The sequence below is a fragment of the Falco rusticolus genome, chromosome 6 (genome assembly GCF_015220075.1).
Source record: "Falco rusticolus isolate bFalRus1 chromosome 6, bFalRus1.pri, whole genome shotgun sequence".
NCBI lineage: Eukaryota > Metazoa > Chordata > Aves > Falconiformes > Falconidae > Falco > Falco rusticolus.
Genome location: NC_051192.1, coordinates 38,439,906 through 38,466,200, shown reverse-complemented (window position 1 = coordinate 38,466,200; position 26,295 = coordinate 38,439,906). Strand labels below are relative to the sequence as shown.

The 26,295-nt window shown below is 41.3% G+C and overlaps 1 protein-coding gene across 1 annotated transcript in view; it reads left to right on the top strand.

Annotated features, from left to right (window-relative positions):
• The window catches only part of MAP3K5 (mitogen-activated protein kinase kinase kinase 5), a 108,629-nt gene that overhangs the window by 23,082 nt on the left and 59,252 nt on the right, over positions 1-26,295 (top strand). Inside the window, exons 2-6 of the mRNA XM_037391992.1 lie at positions 10,581-10,720; positions 13,464-13,487; positions 22,732-22,925; positions 23,191-23,359; positions 24,321-24,427. Coding sequence (XP_037247889.1) covers positions 10,581-10,720; positions 13,464-13,487; positions 22,732-22,925; positions 23,191-23,359; positions 24,321-24,427 — 634 coding nt within the window. The remainder of the gene's footprint in view (positions 1-10,580; positions 10,721-13,463; positions 13,488-22,731; positions 22,926-23,190; positions 23,360-24,320; positions 24,428-26,295) is intronic.

The following is a 26,295-nucleotide window of genomic DNA, read 5'->3' as shown; positions in this document are numbered from 1 at the left end:
TTTGTTCAGATACTTTTGTCTGCTTAAGATCTTGTCCAGGCCAAAGGAGTGTTTGGGCTTCATGGAAAAAAAATTGCAGTGATGTAGATACTCTGGACAAAACCTCTAAATATAGAAGTACTGAGTTGCTACAGCTTGCCTTTTTTTCCTTGACTATTTCTGCTGTTGTATTCGTAGATTGTTTAAAAACACATTCATATTTGGTACAGGTCCTAACAATTACTGGTCCTGCAATGTGCTCAAGCCTTCAGCTGAGCCTCATTAGTTACCTCTTTGAGTTCTGAGTAATTTTTCTGAAGCAAAGTTTGGAGCTGAGATAATATTTAGTGTTTGGTGTTCTTGGCACTAGGGAGCCTCTTTCACTGGGATCAATACAGATGCAGTGAGCCTGAATGTATTGAGGTTATTTTTAAATAAATGGCTCTTTGTTTGCTTGTCATCTTTTATTCCTGCCTAATGCCGAGTTCCTCCCACATGCATCAAGCTGAGAGTGGGTTTTTTTCAATTGTTGGGGGCTGGAATCATGTGATAACATCACAGTCCTTTGTCTTGGGCCAAAAGAGAGTGGATTTTTTGAATCTCAAGCTTTCCTTTTTCTTTTTTTTCCCCTCTTTTTTTCTTTTTTTTCTTCCTAGCAGAAAGCCTTTCTGTATTATTCTGGTTGTCTTCAGATCATTTATATAGTCATTTAGATTTTGCCATGTGTTAATTCCTGCAATCTTCCCTCTTACGTTTGTCATCTACATTACCTTCCTTTTCTAACATCTGTGTGAACTTACTTTGTGTTACCACTTAGTTGACAGCTTCTGCTGGTTTGTTTCAGTAAGTACCCTCTGCTTTGCTCCCATCGCCCTTGGATTACAGAGGCAAGAGGCTCTTTTTCCTCCACATCCTTGAAGCATAATGCAGTCAACAAGGCCAGCATTTCACTTAGAGCAGGGGTCCTCAGACTACAGCCCGCGGGCCGGATACGGCCCCCAGGGTCCTCAATCCGGCCCCCCGTATTTACAGACCCCCCTGCCCCACCCCCGCCCCCGCCGGGGGTTGGGGGGGGGAAACCCGGGGGTTGGGGGGGGGAAACCAAGCAGCCGCAGATGGCTGCCTGCCGCTTCATCCGCACGCTGGCCCCCTGGTTAAAAAGTTTGAGGACCCCTGATTAGAGGCTCTCAGTCTAGGGCACTGTTGATAGAGGGGGGAGGGGAACAAAAAATCAATTTTTTTTTTTCTCTCTTTGTCTGGATGGTTCTGCTTGGTGAAGTCTTGCACTTGCTTTTATGAGCAGATTCCCAGAGATCTAGATTGAGTCACATGCAGAGTCGATCAGTATAGGTGCTTAATTTGTAGCTGTGATGAGGTAGATTGAAGCTGTGTGTTTGGGTGGGTATTTATTTATTTATTTTCTGTATCATGCCTCAAGAAACTCTTTCTCCTGTGACGATGTTATATCTGGGGCTCCTGAACAAATGGATCTTGCATCCACATCTGTATGGAGGATAAAATTTCCTTAGCTGCTGGAACAATACATGATTCTCAGTCTTAAGCAGGAGTAGGCAGGTATTCAGTTGCATCCCTGCAGATACTGTGGTGTCTGGTGCTGCCTTTGTATAGGACATAGTGATGGTGTGGGTGGAAAGTGAGATCATCTAACTGATCAGGAGGCGACTGCTCCTGTGCATGCACCCCACCTCTCCAAGCCAACAGATAGCCTTACTCAGTTGTCTCATTGCATATTAACCATACTAGATCTGATACAAACATGTGGGGGAGGGTCAGGACGACCCCTGACAGTAACTAGCTGTTTGAAGAGTTTATCTGAAGTGAAATCATACCTTTTGCTTATGAGTCTAGGTGTAGAAGTTTCACTTTGAAATTCAAGAGATGTTCAACTCAATTTAGCTATTCAGGGAGCAGTGGGCTCAATACCAGTGTGAAGGCAACATAGTACTCTTGTATTTAAAGGTAACTTGATGCGTTTTTGGTAAGTATTAGGTGCTCTAATTATTTCTATCTCTGCTTCATGCCACGCAGCATCTAGTCCCACCGGACTGCTGGGCTTGTGTTCTATCTGCTGGGAATGTGTGCTCAGAAATTCCCCTTTGAGTACATTGCAGGACTGGCTCTGGTTTGTACTTCAGTGATGCAGGATCTTAGTTTCCATTTCATAAAAATGAGACTGCTTGAGCCAGGATTACTGTAAGGATCCTGACCCATAATGCTTTATGCTAGATAAGAACTAGCACATGTCCATCTCGTGGCTCTTAGTGCCCTTAACCATACTTTGCACATCAATTGGAGCTTCTATGAATACCATGCTTTTCCTTTAGTATATAGTCTTAACTTGCCTGTATGGTCACTACCTGTTTTTCCTTCCCCACATTCAAGCCTCAAGCACCCTTATGAAGTTATTTTTCTGGCTAGCCTCTCCCAACAGACTGGCTTGGCCGGACAGGTTTCCTGGGAGGTTAGCCATTCCCCTGTGTTTAGGTGTTCTCACCCCAGTGGCTCCCGTCGATTGTTTCCGGTCTTAAGAGACGTATGAGACACTTTTTACTGGAAATGCCTGATTCCAGTAGTGCTGAGAAGTCAGTGACGCTGTGGTTTGCACGGTTGAACCAGAATTACCAAGCTGTACTGACATGGTGCTGTGATTTCCAAAGCAGGTTTCCTACCTCATGCAAGCAGTCTCTGGGTGAAGAGAAAGATATCTGTGCCAAGTATAGAGAACCGTGAAGAAGCTGAAGTAGATAAGGTTGTTTGCTTGTTTCTGAAAGCTTACCCAATAGTAAATGTCGTCATGGCTTGTCAAAACCATTGTTCTAATGCTGAATGGAGAGCTGCTACTGCAGTATGAAAAATGCTTAGTGTTCAGACTTGCACTGAAGTAGTGTTGCAAGCCCTTTTCTTCCTGTATCTCTGTCAGAAGAATATCTTACTGGTCTTTTAACCCCCAGGTGGAAAAGAACCCTAAATATTGGTCTGTCTCAGAAGTGGCTGTTATCAGCTTTCCTTTTGCTCTGATTAATTGTGGGACAGTGAATGTAAGGCAATGGCCATGTGTTTGATACCAATTAATCACAAAATAGCAAATGTAAACATTCATTAGTTTTATAGCTGCTCTGTTTGCATTCATTATTTTTCCTGGCTGCACTGTAGTAAGCAGATAGTATCAAAAAGTAGGGTGTATGTGTATGATATCTCAGAGCATTTGTTTAAACATTCTTCTCTGCCCTGTTATATTTTAAACAATCAGTAGGAGATGAACTTTGACCACTGCATTTCATTTATCACTTTCTTGGTGACTAAAGGCATTGCTAATAGCCAAGAGCAAAGGGCTTTATATCCACTAATGGACACTTACCCTTCTTGACCACGTTATCATTTGTTAAGAATGATTAATTAGTAGAGATTTTATATGTGAACTTCTCAGTCTTTGCACAGATAGCTTAAAAAAAAGTTAAGTGGATTTACACTGCAGGTAAGAATTGTTGGTAACACAGTTGTATTATATACCAAGCTCCACTGAGATGTGTCCTTTTCCTGGGCTTCTCAGGCAGGAAGGGTCAAGTCAACTGTCTTCAATTCCATCACATGAATCTGGTTTCCCAGGGTAATAAGAAGCTGATTCCCAGTGTAGTGGTATTTTGTTCTTTTGAATGTGTGATGGTGTGTTTCAGTCTCTTGTTAGTGTAGATGTTAGCTGAATAATGTAGAGTGTAACTGCTCTGTGGTTGTTGCTATGTCTGCAGCTGCGTGTGTGGTTACCCAGCAAATATGTAGGCAGGTGGCTTCATTGCAGGCAGGTAGAGCTCGGGATGGTTTGGAAAATAGACACCAAGAGCTCGAACACTGAAGTTCCTGCTCCTGCACTTACGCTGCTTCTGGTACCTAGGCCAAAGCTAAGCTCTAGTCTCACTTATGATACACTTTGGTCACATCCATGTAGGCATGTTTCTTGGGTCAGGCTGAGCCCCACAGCAGCCCTCATAGTGCTGTGCTTTGCCCTGGTAGCTAAAAAGGTGGAGATAACACAGCAGTGTTTTGGCTGCTGCTGAGCAGTGCTGGTACCGCATCAGGGCTGTCTCTCCAGCCTGCCACCCGTCCCCCCAGCAGGCTGGGAGTGGGCAAGATCTTGGAAGGGGACGTAGCCAGGACAGCTGAGCCAAACTGCCCAAAGGGATATTCTGTACCATATGACATCTGCTCAGATATATAAGCTAGGAGGAAGAGGTGGGTGGCATTTGTTATTTACAATGTTGGTCTTCCGGACCAAGTTCTATGCATACTGAAGCCCAGCTTCTTGGGTAGTGGCTGAACCTGCTGATGAGAAGTAGAGAAGAACATCTTTTGTTTTCCTTTGCTTCCTTGCACGCAACTTCTGCTGTTGCTTTCATTAAATTGCCTGTATCTTGACCCAGAAGGTTTTTTTTAATCTTATCCCCTTCTACCCCCTACCCCATTCTGCTGAGGAGGGGAGTGAAGAAGCATCTTAGTAGGCATCCAGCCAAGGATAACCCACCACAGCATGCCAGTTGTTTAAGGAGATGGTAGAGAAGGTTATGGCTAGACTTACCTTATTGTTCATAAACTAAGAAGACATGATAATTTACTCTAAGATTTATTATAAGACTTTTTAGCCATAATGTCAAAGATGACTAACAAATGTGAAACTATCCCTGTTTCTTTAAATAGTATCAGTGATCTGTAACCAGGTGCATTTTCGTGAGATAGAGAAAGTGCACTTTAATCTTGTGACCAAGACCAAAGCAAGGGATAAAATTTATTCTTTCTTGCAACCTGGGGGTTGCTCATGAGTCTGCTGGAGCCCAGACTTTCTTCACTGCAACGTAGAAGATGTGCAAGCTCAAGATAGGTGCATCCCTATGAATAAGAAATCATGCAAAATGGGCAGGAAGCCTGCATGGATGAGCAAGGAGATTCTGGCAAAACTTGAAATGGAAGAAGCAAGCTTACTGAATGTGGAAAAAGGGACAGGCCACTTAGGAGGAATGTAGGAACATTGTCAGAACATACAGGGATGCGATAAGGAAGGCTAAGGTCTGTTTGGAATTAAATCTGGCAAGGAATGTCGAGAACAAGAAGGGCTTCTTCAAGTACATCGGTAGCAAAAGGAAGGCTAGGGAAACGTGGCGGCCCCACTGCTGAATGAGGTGGATGCCCTGGTGGCAAAGGATATAGGGAAGGCAGAGTTGCTGAATGCCTTCTTTGCTTCAGCCTTTACTGCCAAGCCCAGCCCTCAGGTATCCCAGACCCTGGAAGCAAGAGAGGAAGTCTGGAGAAAGGAGGACTTCCCCTGGTTAAGGAGGATTGGGTTAAGAGATTGCTTAAGCAAACTTGACACCCACAAATCTGTGGGCCCTGGTGAGATGCACCCCTGAGTGCTGAGGGAGCTGGCAGATGTTATTGCTAAGCCACACTTTGTCATCTTTGAAAAGTTATGGAGGACACGAGAGGTGCCTGAGGACTGGAGGAAAGCCAACATCACTTCAGTCTTCAAAATGGGCAAGAAGGAGGACTCAGGAAACTACAGGCCGGTCAGCCTCACCTCCATCCCTGGAAAGGTGATGGAACAACTCATCCTGGATGACATCTCTTAAGCATGTGGAGGAAAAGAAGGTTATCAGGAACAGTAAACATGGATTCGTCAAGGGGAAATGAGACCTAACAAACCTACCAGCCTTTTGTGATGGTGGATGTTGTCTACCTTGACCTCAGCAAGGCTTTTGACACTGTCTCCCAGTGTCCTCATAGTTAAGCTCAGGCAGTGTGGGTTAGATGGGTGGACAGTGATGTGGACTGAGAACTGGCTGAATGGCAGAGCTCAGAGGGTTGTGATCCATGGCATAGAGTCAGGCCGGAGGCCTGTAGCCAGTGGTGTTCCCCAGGGGTCAGTGCTGGGTCCAGTCATGTCCAACTTACTCATCAGAGCCCCGGATGAAGGGACACAGGGTACCCTCAGCAGGTTTGCTGGTGATACAGAACTGGCAGGAGTGGCTGATACACCACAGGCGCTGTGCTGCACCAGCGGAGACCTGGGCAGGCTGGAGAGTTGGGTGGAGAGGAACCCAATGAAGTCAGTGAAGGCAAGTGGAGGGTCCTGCACCTGGGGAGGAACAACCCCCTACACCAGTACTGGCTGGGGGTGACCTGCTGGGAGGCAGCTCTGCGGAGAAGGACCTGGGAGTCCTGGTGGACACAGCAAGTGTGCCCATGAGCCATCAGTGTTGTCCTGGTGGCAAGAAGCCACTGGGATCCTGGGGTGCATTAGGAGAAGCATGGCCAGCAAGTCGAGGGAGGTTGGCCTCCCCCTCTACTCTGCCCTGGTGAGGCCCCATCTGGAGTGCTGTGTCCAGTTCTGGGCTCCGCAGGTCAAAAGAGATCAGAAGCTACTGGAGAGGGTCCAGCGGAGGGCTACAAAGATGATGAGGGTGACTGCAGTATCTCCCCCAGATGAAAGGCTGAGAGAGCTGGGCCTGTTGAGCTGGAGAAGACTGAGAGGGGACCTTATCAATGATTTACAAATACCCTAAGGGTGAGCTTCATGAGGATGGGACAGGCTTTTTTCAGTGGTGCACAGTGACCGGACAAGGGGCAACGGGCAAAAACTGCAATACAGGAAGTTCCTTCTGAATATGAGGAAAAACTTCTTTACCTTGAGGGTGACAGAGCCCTGGCACAGGCTGCCCAGAGAGTCTGTGGAATCTTCTTCTCTGGAGATACTCAAAACCTGCTTGAGGTGCAATTTGTTGCAGCCTGCTGTAGGTGAACCTCCATTAGCAGGAGGGTTGGACTAGATCAGGGGTCCTCAAACTGTTTAACCAGCGGGCCGGCGCGCGGATGCAGTGGCAGGCAGCCATCTGCGGCTGCTTGGTTTCCCCCCCCCCAACCCCGGTGGGGGGGGGCGGAGGGGTCTGTAAATATGGGGGGCCGGATGAGGACCCTGGGGGCCGTATCCGGCCGTGGGCCGTAGGTTTGAGGACCCCTGGGGTAGATGATCTCCACAGGTGCTTTCCAATCCTGACCATTCTGTGATTTGAAATGAAATGTCAGTCCCTGGTTTTCAGAGTGCTTCATTCTGAGGGCCTAGGTGTTGGGAGGGTCAGTTATTAACTGCCTTGAAACTGAAACTGAAATACTTTCATAAATGGGTTTTATTCCAGTGTAACTGTAGAGATAATTCTTCCACCTTTATTGAAATACCATTTTCTCACATACTGATTTTTTTTTTCTCCAGTGAATTTATCTTTCATTGCAGCAGGCTGTTAGATTAATTTCATCTGGGGGAAGTGAGAACCTGATAGAAGGGATTCTGGCAGTTTATGTACTGACAACCAAACATCTCTTTTGGGCATATGTAAATCCTGGATCTTCTGAACTAGTGGGAATTTTGGTGTATGTTGACTTAGATTTGTCTTGAAAACCATCAGTTGTGCTCAGCTTTGCTGGATTCCTAATCATACTTTATGTAACTGAATATAGTACTTAGCTGCTTTATAGTGCACTTGACAGTACATTTCAGGCACTTTACAGGAGTCATTACAGCTACCCTTTTTTTAATGAGCTTCCATTTACTGCTTTCTATTTGACTTCCGAACTTCTGACCAGTGCTGCATACTCTGATCCTTCATGTGGTCAGATGAGTTTCACTCCTGATGTTGTGGGAGAAGATAATCAGAAATGGGTCTGTCAGAAGAGCTGGTTTAGAGTGAGGGTTTTCTTATTGGATGGGCACCTGATCCCAAAAGTGCACATACTTTTTACGACTTGTAATTACAGGTAAGAATTAGGCTGTTCTCCTTGGAAACTGTGATACCAGCCTGAAGGGCTAGCCTGGACTGTAAAGTCTGATCTTTTTGTTGTGAATGACAACTGCATCTTAAAATACGTAATTGCTAGAGTAAGAAGGGAAACTTCACAGAAGTTGGACCTGTTCTAAGGAGTACACTGTTTTATCAAATGAGATTATCCAGAAGACCTGGATTTCACAGAAGTCTTAACATCTCAAGGAAAGAGATCCTCTTTAGTTACAGAAGAAATACAAATATCACAACAGAGTTTATACCAGTATCTTAATGTAATTTTTTCTTACAAATGTTTCCTTATTTTTGTGGTCCTTCTGTCCTCTGGTTTTTTGTTCGGTTTTTTTTGGGATTGCTATGATAGGGATAGGACAGGACCCAAGAACACTTCTTACAGTGTGGCCCTGAGTCAGATTGTGTTAAATGGATTTGGCCACCTGATCTTGACAGACACACACAGAGGCACAGATAATTTTATTTTTTTTTAAAGAGTTATTCTTTCTGTCTTCATGGTCCTGGGAACTTGCCATTTTAACACCAGATTTCTCAAGTGTTTACTATATTCCAACTTCGATCAGGCGCTCTCACTTTATTTTTCTTAAGTAATATTTTTCTTTTAATCTTAGTTTTGCAACTCTAGTGAAAGCACGTTATCTTGCAAGATTTGAGAATTAAGTCATGGCAAATTGTGCAAATCTTCCTGCTGCTCAATGTAACAAGAATGTACCATAAACTTACAGTTGCTTAAGGTGAGGCTTTTACGTGAATAAGAGTAGTTAAAAATAGAGCTTGTATTATGGTAGCTTCCTAAAGAAAATAAACAAGCCTTAATCTCACCCAACAAAATATAGTAGCAATATTGCCATTGGTGTTTGTTTTTTCTGATGTCCCAGTTTCCTAAAATTGATGAAAAACAGGGTGTGTATGGTCTTATCAATGTACTGCAGATATTTATATGAAATTGGACAGAGGGAGATTCTTAGAACAAAAATTATGAAACTTATGAAAACATAATTTAATATTAGATTTTTGAGGAGAAAAAAAATCCTTTATTATACCATTTTAGTCTCCTTTCTTTTAATATTTTTTCCTGAAGAGCCTAAGCTTGTATAGGCAAATGTTATTTGTTCATCCCCCTGTGTATCTATCTTCATTTTTTGAAAAATTTCTGAGCCTGTAGGCCAGTTACAATAACGTATGACTGAAGAGTAGATGTCTCAAAGATGTTACTTTTTAACAAGTTGCAGAAGATACCCTTACTGTCTTCTCAGTTGAGAGCATGGCCACGAGGCTTATCTTTTATTGAATATCTTCATTAGAGTTTTGACGATCTAAACCAGGGGTCCTCAAACTACGGCCCATGAGCCGGATACGGCCCCCCAGGGTCCTCAATCCAGCCCCCTGTATTTACAGACCCCCCCCTGCCCCCCCCCCGCCGGGGGTTGGGGGGGGAAACCAAGCAGCCGCAGATGACTGCCGGCCACTGCATCCGTGCGCCGGCCCCCTGGTTAAACAGTTTGAGGACCCCTGATCTAAATGAATAGGCAAGGTGAAAAGTTGTGGTTAGAGGTAGAATCTCTTATTAGATCAATTAGAGTAGAGAAACTCAAGGGTACATAACATAAGCTTTTTGCCTACAGAGCTTGTTTTGCTATCTGTCTTCTCTGCCATAAAAGCATCCTGAGGAAGGGGAAAGCAGGGAGACACCAGGATGCTTTTCTTGTTCTACTCTTAAGGGAAGTGTATTTCTTTTGGGAGGGCCAGGCTGGAATTCTGAAAGGAAACAACAAACCTGAATTGGGTGAAGAGACAGAAGGATGTTTGCACCAGAGGTGGAGATGAGTCAGTTTTCTTGTTTTGCTCTTTTGATCCGACAAGACTTTTGCAATGCAAATATGCTGCCAGTTATAATGGAAGCCTTAACTGTTTCTGCTGACACTTTATAATTGCCTGTTCTTTTACTTTTACATTGGTGTGAATCTGGGCAAGTGAACACAAGTTTTAAGAGAATTTGATATTCCTTGTTCTGTAAGCATAGTGCATGTGCTTTATTCATGCAGGTAAAATTTCTTATGAACAGAATTCTCTGCACAATAAAGTTCTTACTTATATGGGGGTTTCCTCCCTCTTTCCTTCTTTTCTGCTGCACCTTGTCCTTTTCTTTCTCTCTCATCTTTCTATATGAATCAAAATAGATCTGAATGGTAATTTGTATTGGAACTTTACCTTTGCCTTTCAATTTACAGCTGTTTTCTTCCAAAGTTCTAATAAAGAATGTCTACAGTATGTTCTGCAGTGGTGTATGTATGTTGCATAGATTTTTATTGCAGCTTGCACAGAGGGTGCAAAACCACATCAAATGTAATTTTTCCTTTTTTTTTTTTTTCCATAAGGTCATCAGTCATTGCGTGTAGATCAAACAAACATTTTATTCTTCAGGGCACCAGATGAACTTTTTGCCTTTTCTTGATCAAGAGTGTTTTACCCCTTTTTATCTGAGAAAATGAAGGTCTCATTTAAAGAAAAAAGGGGGGGGAGGAAGAAAGGAAGAAAGATAAGAAAAAGAATTAAACCATATCCTGCTAACTGTATTAAAAATTCAGATGTAACCACTAAAATGGGCAAATCTCTCTGGATCTCTTACATCCTACTTAAAATCAGGTTGTCTTATCAAAGCAAATTGTGTGAAGAGACATGGCCTAGAAGTATGTGACTGTCAGAAATGTGTGACATTGACAATAAATTCTTCATTTCTTTCTGCAGATATTGCTGTTGTAGAGATGAGTGATGCCTTCCGTCAGCCTTCTCTGTTCTACCACCTGGGAGTCAGGGAGAGCTTCAGCATGGCTAACAACATTATCCTTTATTGTGATACAAATGTGGAGTCTCTGCAGTCACTGAAGGTAACTCTGAATGAAAAGATCGGGGCCGGGGTGGCGCAAGTCATAGTTGGTCCAACTCTTGAAATAGGTTCTCTGTTTCTATAGGAAATATGGTTCACAAAAGAATAGCAAAAATATTCTGAGGCCTGGAAAAGATGCCCACAGTGAAATTCTGAAAAACTCAGTTTTGTTTTCCCAAAAGAAAGATTTAGATGACTTTATCACAGTTGGTTATGTATCTAGGTGTTAAATATCTCTTTACAGAAACAGGAGTTTGACAAATTTGAGATGAGAAATGGAACACATGGTTCGGTCATTCAGGGGAATTACAGTTTTTTTGGGTAAACTGTTAGAGTAATAACGGTCAGGTGAGAATGGGGGTGTGTAGGGAGAAGCAAAATAATCCTTAAGTTTTAGCTCCTATATGAAGTAGTAGTTTTCTGCCCAAACACAATGGGTTCCCAGATGGTCTCTGGTATGTCTTGCTGAGTTACAGCTGTTTACATCAGGTGTTTGCAGGATTGCTGTCCTGGAGATTACCAGCAGTGTTAGCAAAAAAACCCAACTTGTGCCTGGTCCTTAGGGCCACAGTTCAGAGTGCAAAATATTGGTTTAAGACAACACGGTGGTTTAAGATAATCTGTGGGGCTGTGAATGGTGTCAGCCAAAGAGTCGATACTTACTTGTTCCTGCAACTGTGCTAAAGGTTTAGTAACTTCCATGGGCATGGGGAAGGGCAGACAACTGGGGTGGCAGTCTTTTGAATTACTTCTTCCCCCCGCCCCCTTAGATTCATCGGCTTTGGTCAGGAGGTGTTTAGTGCTATAGTGCTTCCATTCTAGGCATTGCTGAAAAGAAGCATTTCAAGTAAGCAGTGAGTCAGACTGCAATCTGGGCACTGCTGCCTCTCATGGAGGGTTTGCTTCCACTGCTTCTAGCTAGTGCAGGCTATTTGGTTTTGACTCTGTCCTGTTATTTGTAGCTTGGTCCTCTATTGGAAGGAACATAACCTGAGTAACTCAGTTTCTTCCCCCTGCTCTTCCCTCCACATTTTCTCAGCCAACTGGATTGGTTACAATCCAGTTATTTTTCTTTTTGCAATACAAAGAGTATACAGATAAAAGTCCTAAAAATAAAACTGCTAATGACAAAAGACCTATCTGTGGACACAATGTGGATACAAAGTACAATGATCTACAGTATAAGCAGAGCAGAATTTCATTGTACTGGGCAAGGAGCCAAATACCTAAATCCCCACTGAAAAATCACTTGGAGTGAGGCACCAGTCTTCCTTGGGCACTTGGGAGAACTTTTTACTAGTTTAGGAGCTGGACTTTGCAAATAGGTCACCTGCAGGGTTCCACTGATGCCAGTGGAAGCCCAATTCTGCATGGGGAGACTTGGATGTCCCAGTTGCCACCAGTACAGTGCTCACTGAAAAGACTCTCTTCAGTTGCCTTCAGCTTTGAGCTGCCCTATGTTTCTGCTTGTGATAGTTTGCAGGAAAGTTGTCAGAGAGCAAGACCTTTCCCATGTTACTTAGTAACTGCCTGAAAAAAGTAGTTATGGGCATGCCTGGGCATCTTTGGAGGCAATGTTTGTGCCTCTATTTGTTACAGCCAGCAGACAGAGTAGAAGCAATGCAGGAGTGTGTGTGCAGTTTTAATCTTGTATAGAAGGTGAAAAAAAAAACGAAATTCAAAACCTGAAAATTATCATGAAGATGTAGGAAATGAAACACTGCATCATGCGGTTTAATTGGGGTACAAAACAATGTGGGTAGACTTTTGCTGGTGAAATGTTCCTCTATATGAACATTCTGGTCAGGTTGCACAGGCCTTTGAGCAGCCTGATCTTGTGAAAGATGTCCTTTCCCATGCCAGGGGGGTTGACTAGATACTTATGTCCTACACTTCAAAAACTAGCAACAGTTGTATGTGATACATGCCCCCTCAACAGGGTGAAAAGCAGTTTAATGGAAGCCTGACTTACACAACGTGAAAAGTATGAGGCACCTTGGTTTGACACTGCGTGTTTTTAATGATATGGTATAGGTTAAACTGTACAGTGGTCCCAGTGGTGGAGGTGTAGTGCAGCGCTCTGATAAATCTGGCAGGGTTATCATTTGCTGGGGTCAGAACTTGCTGACAAATCTTCCTGAAATCAAAGTCACTGTCCACAAGTAGTCCACACTTGGGCTGTAGCACCCAGATCAGTGTGCCATCTGTGTGTGGCTTCTTGTTCTCTGAAACTTTACATGTAAAAAGTGAAGGTACATTCTTTACATCAGACTTACTAGAGCAATGTGACTTTCAACCAGGTTTGGAACATTTTAAAACCTTGCAGAAGCACTGCTTTTACTATTCTTCACAGTTTCTTCTACTGGCAGCAAAATATTACTTAGTATATTTAATTTCTCAAATGTGAGTAGGTGTGTATTAATAGTCAATTTTGGGACAGCATCCTTCTAGGAAAATTTATATAGGGAGGGGTATGTACATATGTGTATACACATGCACACAGTACATACCCTCCTGTGTATACATATAAGATGTATGTATCGTTTGGTTCCATAGTAATTTTGTCTCTCCTGAGGTAATACTTGATTTATATTGATTTGACAGGCATAGAAAATATCTACCAACCACCATTCTCCTGTCATGTGTCTGTAAATATTAATACTAGCAAGTCCTACTGATCAGATATTTTTCCTAGTAGTTCATCAGTGCTATCAACGTTATATTTTTCTTCTTCTTTATTCTAGGAAATCATTTGCCAGAAGAATAATGTAAGTATGATTTCTGGGTGCTGGTTGAATTCTAGGCATTCCAAACTTCTGTACCATTTAATGTTGTTTATCTTCTGTTTTTCACTAGAATCATGTAACGCTCTCCTACTGTATTTTACAGAGTTAGGTGCAGAATTCTGGAAATCCTAGCAGCAAATCTGTGTATATCACTGCGTTGCTAGGTACCAGGCTCACTTCTTACCTTTTCTCCATCTATCAGTGGTATTTTCCTTCCTGCCTTTACTTGTCTGTCATATTTTTTCACACACCATTTACATCTGTCATTTTGGTATTTTTTTTCTGTTGCCTTTTTCTGTACAGTGTTCTTCAGTGTTTCTAAAAAATGCTCTATTGAAAAGGAGAGTTATTTGGAAACTGATGCTCATTTTAGAAACCCATGGCTACAGCTATGAAAATATATATATTTATAAAGAGAGAGTGTGTGTATTTATTTCTAGAAGCTGAGTCCTGGAGCCAGTTAGTCCTAGTGCAGTGCAGAACCTGGTAGTCTGTCAGTGGCTGCCAATCGTTAAACTGTAGGTTTCTGCACCTTGGCATCCCTCTGGTTTCTGAGGTTGGCCTTGCAAATCCCCCTTCCCTTTTTCACTCCCTAGTTCAAGGGAGGCTGACCTGTGACTGAGAAAACGGCTTTGTCAGTGTGGTTTGTTCTGGGGCAGCAGGGCTGGTCATGTCAGAATGTATTTCTGGCATGTTGAGTTGTTCTTGGCTTCACTTTGGGACTTACTGGTAGCCATATATGCTAAGATATAATTTTATAGTGGTTAGTCAGCAGTGTGCAGATATCCTGAGGTGCTATGTGTATGCTGTACACTTCCATATTTGAATAAACTTTTCTAAGGGGCATATTTAATTTTAGAAATTGGTCAGGTTTTATTTCCCACAGTGTTAAAACTGCCATAAAAACTGCAGTATTCCTGGTTTAACTTTTTTATTTAACACTGAAATTCATGGATTAAGTACTGACTTCTGCCATTAAAAACATAATTATTTGAAAAGGATGCAGTTATCTACTGTAGGTGATAGAGTTTTTAAAGATGGCTTCAAAACCAGTGCAAGCTTTGGCCCTAATGATGCATGTTAAGTTCCATATTATTTTTTATTTAAAAAAAAAAAAAAGCAAAGAGGGTTCCAGGTAGAGTTTCTGTATAGCTCTTAATCAGAAAATGCTTTTCAGAGATCCACAGAATTCTGTGAATGATATGCTGGAGTCAAAATCTCTCATATTTTTCTAATGAAAGTGGAGTAAATGACCAGTTAGGCCTTTACACAAAACAAAAGAGGACAGTAAAACCATTCTTGTAAATGAATGTATTGCATTCTGTAAATTTGTTCTGGTGGCCCAGGATCCAGTGAAAATGATGTGTGACTAATGTAATGTCCCTGGGAGGGTAGGGGGAAGAGCTCTCTTAGCAAGAAACCAGCAGGAGATGACTGGTAAGTAGAATAAAGGGGAGATGTTGTCGTCTGTCCTATTTTTAAATGACAGTCCCTGAAGCCCAACGAGGGGTATAACTTGGACTCCATATCTTTGAGAAAGGATTGTTCTGTTTTCCATTTAAATTTGGATAGGTGGCTGTGAAACTGTCATTTATCATATTTAGAAATGTTTCAATGTATGCTGCAAAAAGAATGCATTCCTTGAGAGTCTTAGATGTTTTCAAGCACACCCACATAACATCTTTTCTGTGAGGAAGTATTTTCCCAAGGGTTAGAACAGGGATGTCAGTGAAACTGGCTTTAGCAACTGATCTATTTTTTTTTCTCCTTTTTCCTCGTTTTTTGACATTGTCAGCCAAATTACCTGGAACTAGACTCATTAAAATGTTGTTGTATGCCTAACTATTGAATATAATTTCTGCTTCATGAATATTAGGTTTCTTCCTAAATTGTAAGACTGTTGGATAAATGGGTATGACAAAGGTGCTGTTCTTGAGAGGCTGTGACTATGATGCCCTCCCTTACCAAAAATAGTTATATGAATGATTATGTGAGGTTGCACACAGAAAAAAAATGAAATTCACATATGGATAAACCAGGAGTTTAGTCCTGCTGTTCTGGAACGTGTTTTTTAATAGCACACAAACATCACCTGTAACAGGACAGTGGTATCCCTGGCATCAGGAAATTTAAAAAAAGCTGCAAAACAAGTATGTGTGTGTGTCTATATATATATCTGTCTATATATGTCTAACTGAAATGCCTTGTGTTTGCTTTTCCTGAACATTGTATCCCTGAAAGTGGTGGGGAGGAAAAAAAAAACCCAATCCATTACCAGCTGTTTTTGTTCTTTGTTCTGACTGGATTTTTGTGCTTCCTAATAAGTCCATACAATGTTGCATAGCTAGGATAAGCTGCCTGGAGCCTTTCAGGGCAGAGCAATGCAAGATAACAGGCTCATTTCCTGTTATATGTGGTTTTATAGCTATTTAGTTGGACTTTTTCCAAATGCTGCACTAATACCAAAACCATACGCTTTTACAAGGAGTAATACTTCAACAGGAGGCAGTTATGTTGATATTTGGAATCTTAAGTTTAGTTTTTGCTGTTATCTGATTTTTGAGGTTAACCAAGCAGCAGAGGCATTCTAGAAATTGCTGGTAGAGTTTCAGTCACAAGGAGATGTTGGTATAAAGGTTACAGTTCATGGCTGTAGTTTGCTTATTTTGGCTCGCCAGTTTTTATTTCATCCTAATTCTCCCCAGTTTGAATCTTACCAACTTTGAAGAAAAGCTGCAGGTCAGGTTCCAAATGGCCATTTATTCAACTTGTTAAAATTTCACTTCTTGCTGATTCTGAGGAAGTTTAATGTGCATGCATTGTACATACGGTTTGCAACCAGTTGCAGTGTTAAGTAACACCTTAACACAGTGCTTACCTTTCAGTTCAGGCTTCTTCCTTGCACCAGGTCAGAGTGACAGACAGCCTTGAGAGCTGCCTGGGGTGCAAGACTGGTACAGCTGCTGGCCTGACTGGGCAGCAATAGGAACCATTCTGCTGGGCAGCCAACTCACCAGTGTTAATGATTAAGCAACTCTTATTAGTGTTTTCCTTTTCTGACACTTGGAGGGGCCAGAGATTGTAATTTTTACAGTTTTTATACAGCCCTTCCTACCTGCCTCCTGTTTAAGGTGTAGCTTGGGAGGCAGTTTGGTGTAGCGCTTCTTCAGCAGGAGAATGGGTGACCCTGGGTGAGGCATGCCAGAGCTGTGTGCAAGCTTGGGACCTCCACATAGGTACTGCTAGAAGACTGCTGATCCCATAGGATATGTTTAGCTATTAGTCTCTTTCACTGTGGAAATAGTGGGAAATATTTTTGATACTCCTCAGCCAGCTGACAGATGACTTGGGGACAGTTTGATTTTTGGTGTCCAATTATGTAAAAATGCTACGTAGGAACCTTCAGTAAATATTTTGTTGATGATGACAACTGTGGTATTTATTGTTATTTATAATACATCACTATTTATTGTTCATTCTTACAGTGTTTTTAATTCTTTGATTAATATATTTGGCATGTACTTTCCTTGGAAAAAGTTAGAACTTTTTCCCGATGTGAATATGATGAAAGGCCCATATACAATGTATGCTGAATTTTTACAAGTGTTTAAGATTTTAACAAGTGGCATGGCTGCAATAGAATGTTATTGCTGAGCATATAAAGAAAGAACATATTCCCAAAGAAAATGGAAAGTATGTAAAAGAATAGACCCAGTCTCTGTGCTTCAGTTTATTTGAGGTGTGAGGCTTACTTACGTTCCTTTTCAAATCAATAGCAAGGCTGTCATTCAGGTGAGTGGGATTTGAAGTAAACCCAAACTCAGTCTGTATTCATTAAAACGTCAGCACATGTTGATTTGCTGTGTGTTTGGGGGATGGAAGGAATAGATTTAATAACTTGGTTTAGGATTTTGCCATCTGCCACATGTAACACCAATGTGCAGTCAGAGAATTACCTCTAAGAAAAATCTCAAAGGAAGAATTGAAATAAGAGCAGATACTTCTCAAAAGAACTAGTAGGAGAAATGCAAAAAAAGCTGATCTTAATTAGAGGAGAGTCAGCAGGAAGAACAGTTCCTACTGTGACAGATACTGGCTTTTTTTATTACTTCAGCTGATTTTATTTGTTAAAAAAGAGGAAAAAGTTACACTGGATGCTGACCTGAAGCTTAGGCAAGTAGACGGGATTCTGCTAGCTTCTCCCATCCATGAGTAAACCATGGTTTTGTTTTGGCAGATTTTTGTTTTCTTTGACACTTACTGTCTTCGAAGGCAGCTTTCTTCTGTTTGTCGATATTTGACTGTTAAATGATTCCAACAGTGCTGTTTTAGTAAAGAAGAGCCTCAGGGAACTGAGAGGACTGCGCACCGTTGACACCCTGGGATTTTGCAAATTTTCTCCCTCCTTTTGAAGTAAAAGTCAAGATTAGGCAGAACTCAAATACTCATTTGTATAGCACCATGTTGTCTTAATCTGTACAGCTTTCTGTACTATGTCAGGTGTATTTGTGGGGAAGAGAATAGGATTTACCTTTTTGCATGGTATTCTTTCTAAGAAGACATGGTCTCCAAACTGAAGTCCCAAAAGGCTTCCCTTTTACAATAACAGTTCTGTGTTAGAGGGTGATATTGAAAGAAACACTGTTTTATATTCTTATTGTGATAATTAAAATATAACTGTATCCTATGCATTTTAACTATCTTTTAAATACAAATTGGTTCTATATTAATTTCTTTTCAGAAGCTGTCAAACAAGAAGGAAGTGATTAATGTTCCAGTGACCAGTAGGTCTAGCTAGGAGTAGGATAGTCTTAAATTCTGTAACTGTAGAGCTATTAAGATGATCTTACAGCTGTATTTAAACTGAAATTACACAGTACTTTAGAATTGTTTACTTTTGCACAGGAAGTGAGGAATTGGAAAAATACAAAACAATTAAAACATTTGCAAAAATGAATTACAGGTTTTGTCACTTTGTGGTAAGCATTTATGTGTGTGTGTGTACCTGGCTCCAGCCAGTACTTCTGCCTTCTGATTAGTCTGACTGATTTAATGAAATGGGCTGTGACACAGATAGTCTTTCAGAAGGTGGCCTGATGTTGCCAGGTACTGAGTGTGCTGGCCCAAAACCTTCAATGATATGTATGTTCATATCTCCTAGATATAACTAGTTCAGCTGATTTGGGAGCTCAGGCCAAGTTTACCTTATCTAATGTCCCGAGTTCTTGTGCATCAGGCTGAACCATAGTAACTACCTGTATGCACACTCATGGCCCGTCCCAGCCCCTAATGTTTTCGGTAATGCCTTTCAGTTTACAACTCGGGTGACTTGCAATCACTTTTTAACTTCCATTAGTGTAATTTGAGCTTTTGAAGCTTAAATAATGAGTGATTTATAAAGAAAGAGGTTTGGAAAATGGAAATTATAGCACCTCTTGTTGACTGAGGCATCTATTCCCACCCACTTTTGAAGCCCCTTTAGGCTACTTAAATTTTTTTAAAGGAGGTTGGTGTAACTGAGAACATTGTCATTGGATTTAAGATGTTAACTCCTTCAAAAATTGCCCATTTTTTCTTGAATGGCTTGATTCTATTACTTTCATTGTACATGGTATGGTGAGTCAGACGAATGGATCAAAGGAAGATAACTTTATCTTGGGTGCTCAGCAGACTTAGAATATAGAATGAAGTTAATTAGGATTAGGAAAGAATATCGGAGTTTGTGAGATCAGAGCTGGGATGGAGTGTTACTGGGCAGATTTTAATAAGATATGTGGAATATATTTAAACTTCCAAGTGGAATCATGTGCACTAAATCAATATGTAAAGAAATGTGTGAGCAGATGGGAAGTGTGTTCCAGAAGGATCACTTGATCCTTTCAGACTTAAGTTAATGGAGCTTGTATTTTGACAAAGAAGGTTGAGAAAGGAAGTAGAAGTGGCTGAGGCAGAGGTTACGTAGCCTGGGAGTGAGGAAAGAAGCAAGTCATGCACTTTGTTTTGGGGAAGAAGGTTTAGAGCTGTCTGACACTGGAGCAGCTCCGCAGCCAGTGCCCCCACAGCCAGGTCCTCTCGGGCTTCCGTCCCAATCATTGTCCAAACGCAGTCAGGGCTGGGCTCTTTGTAGTTAGAATTTGTGACGGTGACAAAGTATGTTTCTCCATAGTGGGAGACTGTAGACTTTATTACGCAAGAGCAGCCTTGCCGTCGCTGTTACCTTATCTTTCTTTCACTACCACCTTTAGTAAATAATATATAACTTTTGATTATTTTTTTCCTCTTTTGTTACCAGAGCTACTGCCTGCCTACCTTTGTCAGTTTCAGCTGTTGAATATCTAATGTACTCTTTAGCTTGGAAAGTGAGATTGAGGTCAATGTTTCTTCTATTTCTTAGCTTCACTGCATGTGGGTTTTTTTCTAGATTTTTTTTAAAGCCTATTTCCTAAGGAAATGAAACCTTTAAGAGCTGGTACTGTTTTTTCGTCCTCCACCCTCTTTTCTGTATCTGCCTGTTTGTCTGTCTGATGAATTTCAGCCAAATTTGGCTGGTTTCAGAGATGCAGAGCTCCAACAAAATCTGAATGTCTAGGTTAAGTTAACAACCAAATTAATGCCCTAGCTGAGGGAAAGCCCATTCTGTTCCCACACTACTTGCTGCTGAGTATCAAGGTGAGATTCTAGCTTGAGACAATTCCCTGAGAACCCTGGGGGCCCTCTAAGCAATTGAAAATTGATTTTATTTTCTTTTGCTTTCTTCCCATACAGTGGTTTCTCCTGTCTTTTACTGTTAGGTTCTGCGTTGTCCACTGCTTCCAAAGGCTACCGGGTCTGCATGTGTTCTGTAACACACTTTATAAAATAACCAGCTTTTTCTTCCCCTCAGGTAACTGGAAAAATGCATGCAAACTAATTCTTGTTGGCTCTCTTGTTCTACTGAAATAGATACCCGCTTCCTACAGAAGGTGCACTTGGGATCAGTTTATAAGACCTTTTGCTCAGTAGTGGACTCAGGCACTTGGCCTCTGCAGGACTAGAGTTTTCTTGCTCATAGGATTAAATACGAAGACTTCAGCACTGTCTCTGTAGGTGGCCTGACCATTATGCCAGGATAAACTTTGGGTTCTGGGGATTTCAAAAGCTGGAAAGATCCTTTTTCAGAGTTGATTTTTAATTAAGACCTGAGCTTTGGAAACACTATGCCAGAGGTCTGAGAAACCCTTCCTGCAAGCAGTCTTGAATTTATTTTTAAGGCACTGAATAAACATCAGGAAGTAAAATACTTGCCCCAGGATATCTGTAGCTACTTCACCCTTTCTCTTGGCTCTGACTTCCCAAACTTTTTCTCTTTTATTTAAAAAAGGAAAGTTTGAGAATACTCTGCCTGTGCTTAGTAGTGGCTCCTGTGCCAGGTACTGCCCACCCTGATGCTGTAATTGCTGAATCCAGTTCCAGCAAATTCATAATTTCCTCTCTGCTTTTGACTGTGGGGCTTCCTAGGTTTTAGCAGGGTCAAAGGTTCAGCCATTTACTCTTGAAACCGTGTGATCACCTTACATACTGTCATATTCTTGAGCAAAAGTGTCCATTCAATTCTTCATTGTGAAGATGAGAAGTTTAGGTTCTAGCATCACACTCCTTAATTGCTTGTTAAAAACAGTGATACGCCTCCCAGTTTTTAAGTTTCCTTTGGAAATGCTACACATGCACGGTAAAATCTGTTCTAGCTATTCAGCTGTAATAGTTTGTAGTTGTTGGGGGAAGAAGACTAAATTCATCCTTGTGCAAGTCTGTGTTTGCAATGATCTCCAACTAAGTTCTGGGTTAGTTGAGCTCGATGGACCTCGTGTAAATGCCTGCATCAATTACTTTGAAATTTTATATAGTTTGTCTATATCCCTCAGAAGTAGGGGTGGGGTTGCCTTTATAGCAAGGTTTTACAGCTTCATGGTGTAATAGGTGTAATTAAAAAAAAAAAAAGAAGTTTCCTGCACTCTTCATAGCCAGTCTCTGATCAGTATACAAACATGTTTACTGACATATCTGTGCATGTACATTTATACAGACTAGAGTACCTAAATCTTTCATGTTTTTAAAATCAGTTATGCATGTTAAAATGCATGCTTTAAGCACACAACTGGTATTGTGCATTTGAAAACTGCTCAGTCACTGCTCTCTCAATGCATGGAGCTCAGCTTGCCAGGGGAGTCTCTGAAGTGATGTCCTCATTGCTTTATTGACCTCTGGGAGAAAAATATAAGCTGACCAGAAGGTAATTAACTTTGGAAGTAATTTAGGGGTACCAAAATGATGGGTCTCAAAAACTGCTTTCTTAAGGCTTTTCTTGCTGGGCAGCTGCTGACCACTTCAGTAGTGGAGTCAGCTTTAAGAGCTAAATGGCAGAAGTCTTCCTGATTTTGATGGTGTGCTGTCTCATAGTTAAGACCCTTTGGAACCACAAATATTCAGCAAGCTTTCTGTGTGCATAAATCTGTACTTGCACACATACCACAGGCACCAGACATCCTGCCTCCCTGGAAGATAAAATTATTTTTGTGTGTGTGAAGTCTCTGTCATACATTGATAGACAGAAATCAATACAGTTTAGCAATGCTAAAACAATAATAAGTGGTTATTCTGAAATATGTGTAGTTTTAAGCTCAATGGCCAAGAAGGTTTGCTACATAGCAAGGAATTTAGTTTGTCTTTGTTACGCTAAACTGTTGGAGTGGTTTTGCAGCTCATGTGAGGATTAGGTTCCTCTACAGTTTTCCTGTTGTGAGGCAGCTAGCTTGTGTTACTGTTTTCAGCATCTGTGAGCCTAACTACACTAGATTACAGAATGCTTGTTCTCTTCTGAACATCGGTCACCTTGAAAAGAGCGCACGTCAGCTTCGCTTGAGTCTGCCTGCCACTGCGGGGTGACTGGAGTGTGCCCTTGGTATTATTTTGCTGTTGAGCCAATGACTGTTGTAAGGTCAACGCAATGCTTCTAAAAAGACTTATCCTGCAGAAGCAGTTCAGAAATCTGAAAGAATACGTTTCAGGTGTATGTCATATTTGAGAGGAAAACTCAATTTATGTAATCCTTGGCTTCATAGGTAAAATCTTGGTCTTGCCGAAGCAAGCAGATCACCCTTTGACTTCTGCTGGTAGCATATGGGGTGGTTTTATGCTTAAGCTTGTCATACCATAGCTTCCCTAAGTATTGCACCTTGTTTCCCTACAGATGTGCACTGGTAACTACATATTTGTTCCTTATATGATAACTCCACATAACAAGGTGTACTGCTGTGACAGCAGTTTTATGAAGGGACTAACAGAACTGATGCAGCCCAGTTTTGAGTCACTGCTTGGGCCTATATGCTTACCTCTGGTGGATCGATTTATTCAGCTCTTGAAGGTGGCACAGGCCAGTTCAAGGTGAGTTGTCTTTTTGTACCCCTGTGTAAAATCCATATATTCCTGCTAGCAATATAAATGCCAGGCTCTTGCTTCAGGGTGATGTGATGTTTTTCCTTCTGTTGAGACAAATGGATAATTAATAATTTAGCTTGACCAAATCTCTCCATTAACACTGCATTACCGATAAATGTTCCACATACACATTGTGGGAGAGCTGCAGGGCCAGAAAAACAAGTGCAAGGGACCTGTCCCAGATTGCTGATGTGATGCTGTTCCCCTCCAGCCAGTATTTTAGGGAATCCATTCTGAACGACATCAGGAAGGCCCGTACCCTCTACACAGGCAAGGAGCTTGCTGCAGAGCTGGCAAGGATTCGACAGCGGGTGGATAATGTCGAAGTTTTGTCTGCTGACATTGTGATAAACTTGCTGCTGTCCTACAGAGACATCCAGGTATGACTCCTATGCTCTAAGATCATCTAAAACGTAGTGAATTAATGACGTTCTCAGTGAAAATTTTGGTGTATTTTGCACAGGTTTTCTAACAAACTATATGAATAATGCACACTAGTAAAAATCTGCCGTATCATCACTGATGCTTTTTACTTTATTTTGTAGTTACACTGTATATAGCGTGCCTTTACGTAGCAGAAAAGTGGTGTTATTTTGTAACAGCACCTAAAAAGTACACAACATAAAATAACTCTTTGCCATCACAGCATTACTCTGTGATGGACAGCGCATAGTGTGTCCTACTTAAAGGCTATGTTAGCATTCTGCTATTGATATGTATATGTATTCTTTGTCACCATGCTTGTGACATTTCTCATGGAAACATAACATGTTCATAATGCATTTCAGCTTCCGGAATGGTGCTAGTAATCACTTACTTTGTTATACCTAATTTCAACTGTTTCTTCTTAAACATTTTAAATGGTTTGTTTTTCAATTTTATTTTGTTTGTTTTTTAAATGTCAGTGAATAAGCTACTTTGAAAACTGTGGTATTGAAAGATTCTTTTACTTTGTTTTTGTGGCTCATGCCTACTTCAGAGATTTGGGATGCCTTAATTCAGATGCAGTTAGCATTATAATGTCTGTACAATATGAACTCTGATATGTGTTCAGCCCCTGAAGCTAATTTTAATCATGAAACAGATGTACTAAAATTTTCACAGGTCCAAATTGAAGCAGTACAAGAGACCAAATTGTGTCTTTCTCTGCTAAATACTGTGCCTATTCACATTTCTGATGAGTGCCAGGCTATTTACAGTTTGAGACTGAAGAAACTGAAACTTAAAATAAACTGAAAATACTTTTTAGTATGAAATAAGAGGTGCTTAGGCCAAAGAGGACTTTATATAGGCATACTCAGTACAGCCACTTAAAACTTCGTTATTCCTTTCTTTTGGAAGGATTATGATTCCATTGTGAAACTGGTGAAAACTTTAGAAAAACTGCCTACTTTTGACTTGGCTTCCCACCACCATGTGAGGCTTCATTATGCATTTGCACTGAACAGGTAAGAATCCACCCTTCCTTGTGCTGTTGAATAGTAAATCAGAACTGCAAACTTCACAGAGGGTTGGTAATCTGGGGTGAAGTTCCCTACTGGAATCTTCATATGCAGGTCTAGGGTTGTCACTGCAGCAACTTCGGGGGCTCTGAGCTTTGTGATCAACCCTGGCTTTTTTTCTCTCGTATTGTCAAATTCTGTTCCTTTTCCTTTAGCAGGAGTGTTTGATTTGTCTTTCCTTAGGATTGCATCATTTTTCCATTCAGTACCTAAATCGGCAAATAAATACCTAGCAGTACTTTACCTCCGTAAAATACACTTCTAATATTGCTATGTAAGTGGCAGTGCTGCAGCATTTCTGATAACTTAGGCATCATCCCATCCAGGTCTGAGTTCTTGTAGCGTCAGGAGGCAGGAGGAGAACTTCCAGCAAATGTCTGTCAGAAGATTTTATTATAATAATAAGTTAACATATTCTCTCATAGCATGCATGAAATGTGCCACATGGAGCAACATGCACTACTTTCTTCAGTTAAATGAGAGCCAAGCCTAGATTTTTCTTCTAGGATACTAGCAATTGGGCAAGGCACTGAAGGGGGAGTTTTTCAGAGGAAATTAGAGGTTTTCTGCTCCCTCACTGTTACCACGATGAACATTTTTCTATTGACATTTAGAGGAGTAGACCAGGTTTCAGCAGGCATTGAAATTCTCAAATGAAGGAAATATCTACAGATCTTTCTGCTTCTCACAGATTTGAGTATTGTAATTCAGGTTTGCTGACGATGCTCGAAACTGCCTATCATGTCAAAGTGATGTCAAAATATGTCACAAGTAACTAGCTGAAAAAATAAACTTGTTTTTGAAAGAAAAAAAACCCAACAAAACAAGAATAAAACCCCCAGCTATCAGGCATTGTTCTGTCTGAATAAAATGTCTAGATACTTTCTTGTTCCTTTATACCAGGTATATGAAGGTTAAAAATATTGTGCCTTTTTCCTTCCTCCTTTGCCATAAATGTGTGGGCTTTGCAGATTAAATAATGCAGCATGGATGTGCTACTTCTACATAGCCTTCACAAAGGTCACTTGAAGGTTTAACAAGTGATAATTTTCTAGAACAAGGTCACCTTTGAAAGCAGGACTTGACTAGTTCACTGGCGCACTAAAATCCTGCAAAACTGCAGTACCATCTTTTCAGGCAGATCCCTGTACTTCATGGGTTCTGTTGGCACTTCTTGCAGACTGAAAGGTCTGTCTTCACAGTTGTGACTGTAAGATGTAGCCTTTGAAGGTATCTGTCATACAAAAGGTCTACACAGTACCTCTGAAGGAGTTCACATCAGATTTGCCTCTCGCTTCTTTCTCCAGATTGTACATTCAACTGGAATCCATGACAGCCATGAAAATGTTCATGCTTTGGTGTATGGCAAGAAGGAGTTGCTTGGGCTGGCTGTAGCTTTCTCCTTATTGGGAATACAGAGGATATTTCCTGAGCTAAGGCAGGTCCGGATCTGCACATCCGAATGTTTGCTATGGAAGAAGCTGTCTCTCTTGCTTCTAATCCAGGTCATTAGTACGGAAGCATGGAGCAGCTCAATTAGTCAGGATTAGTCTGACCTAAATCAAGAAAGTGTGTGAGGGCACTGATGGAAGAGTAAGCAGAAAGAAAAGTAGGGATGTCTGTCTCTGGAGACCACTGAAGCGTAAATGGCTCATATTACAGAACACTGTTGTGCCTTACTGGTTTTGTTCTCATTAGGTTCAGCTAGCTATTGGTTTGATCTGGATTAGTGATAGTCAAAACAAGATGTGGAAGTGTTATCCACCCGAAAGTCCATTCTGAAAATTGCCCTTCTCTAATGGAGGTCAGCCAAA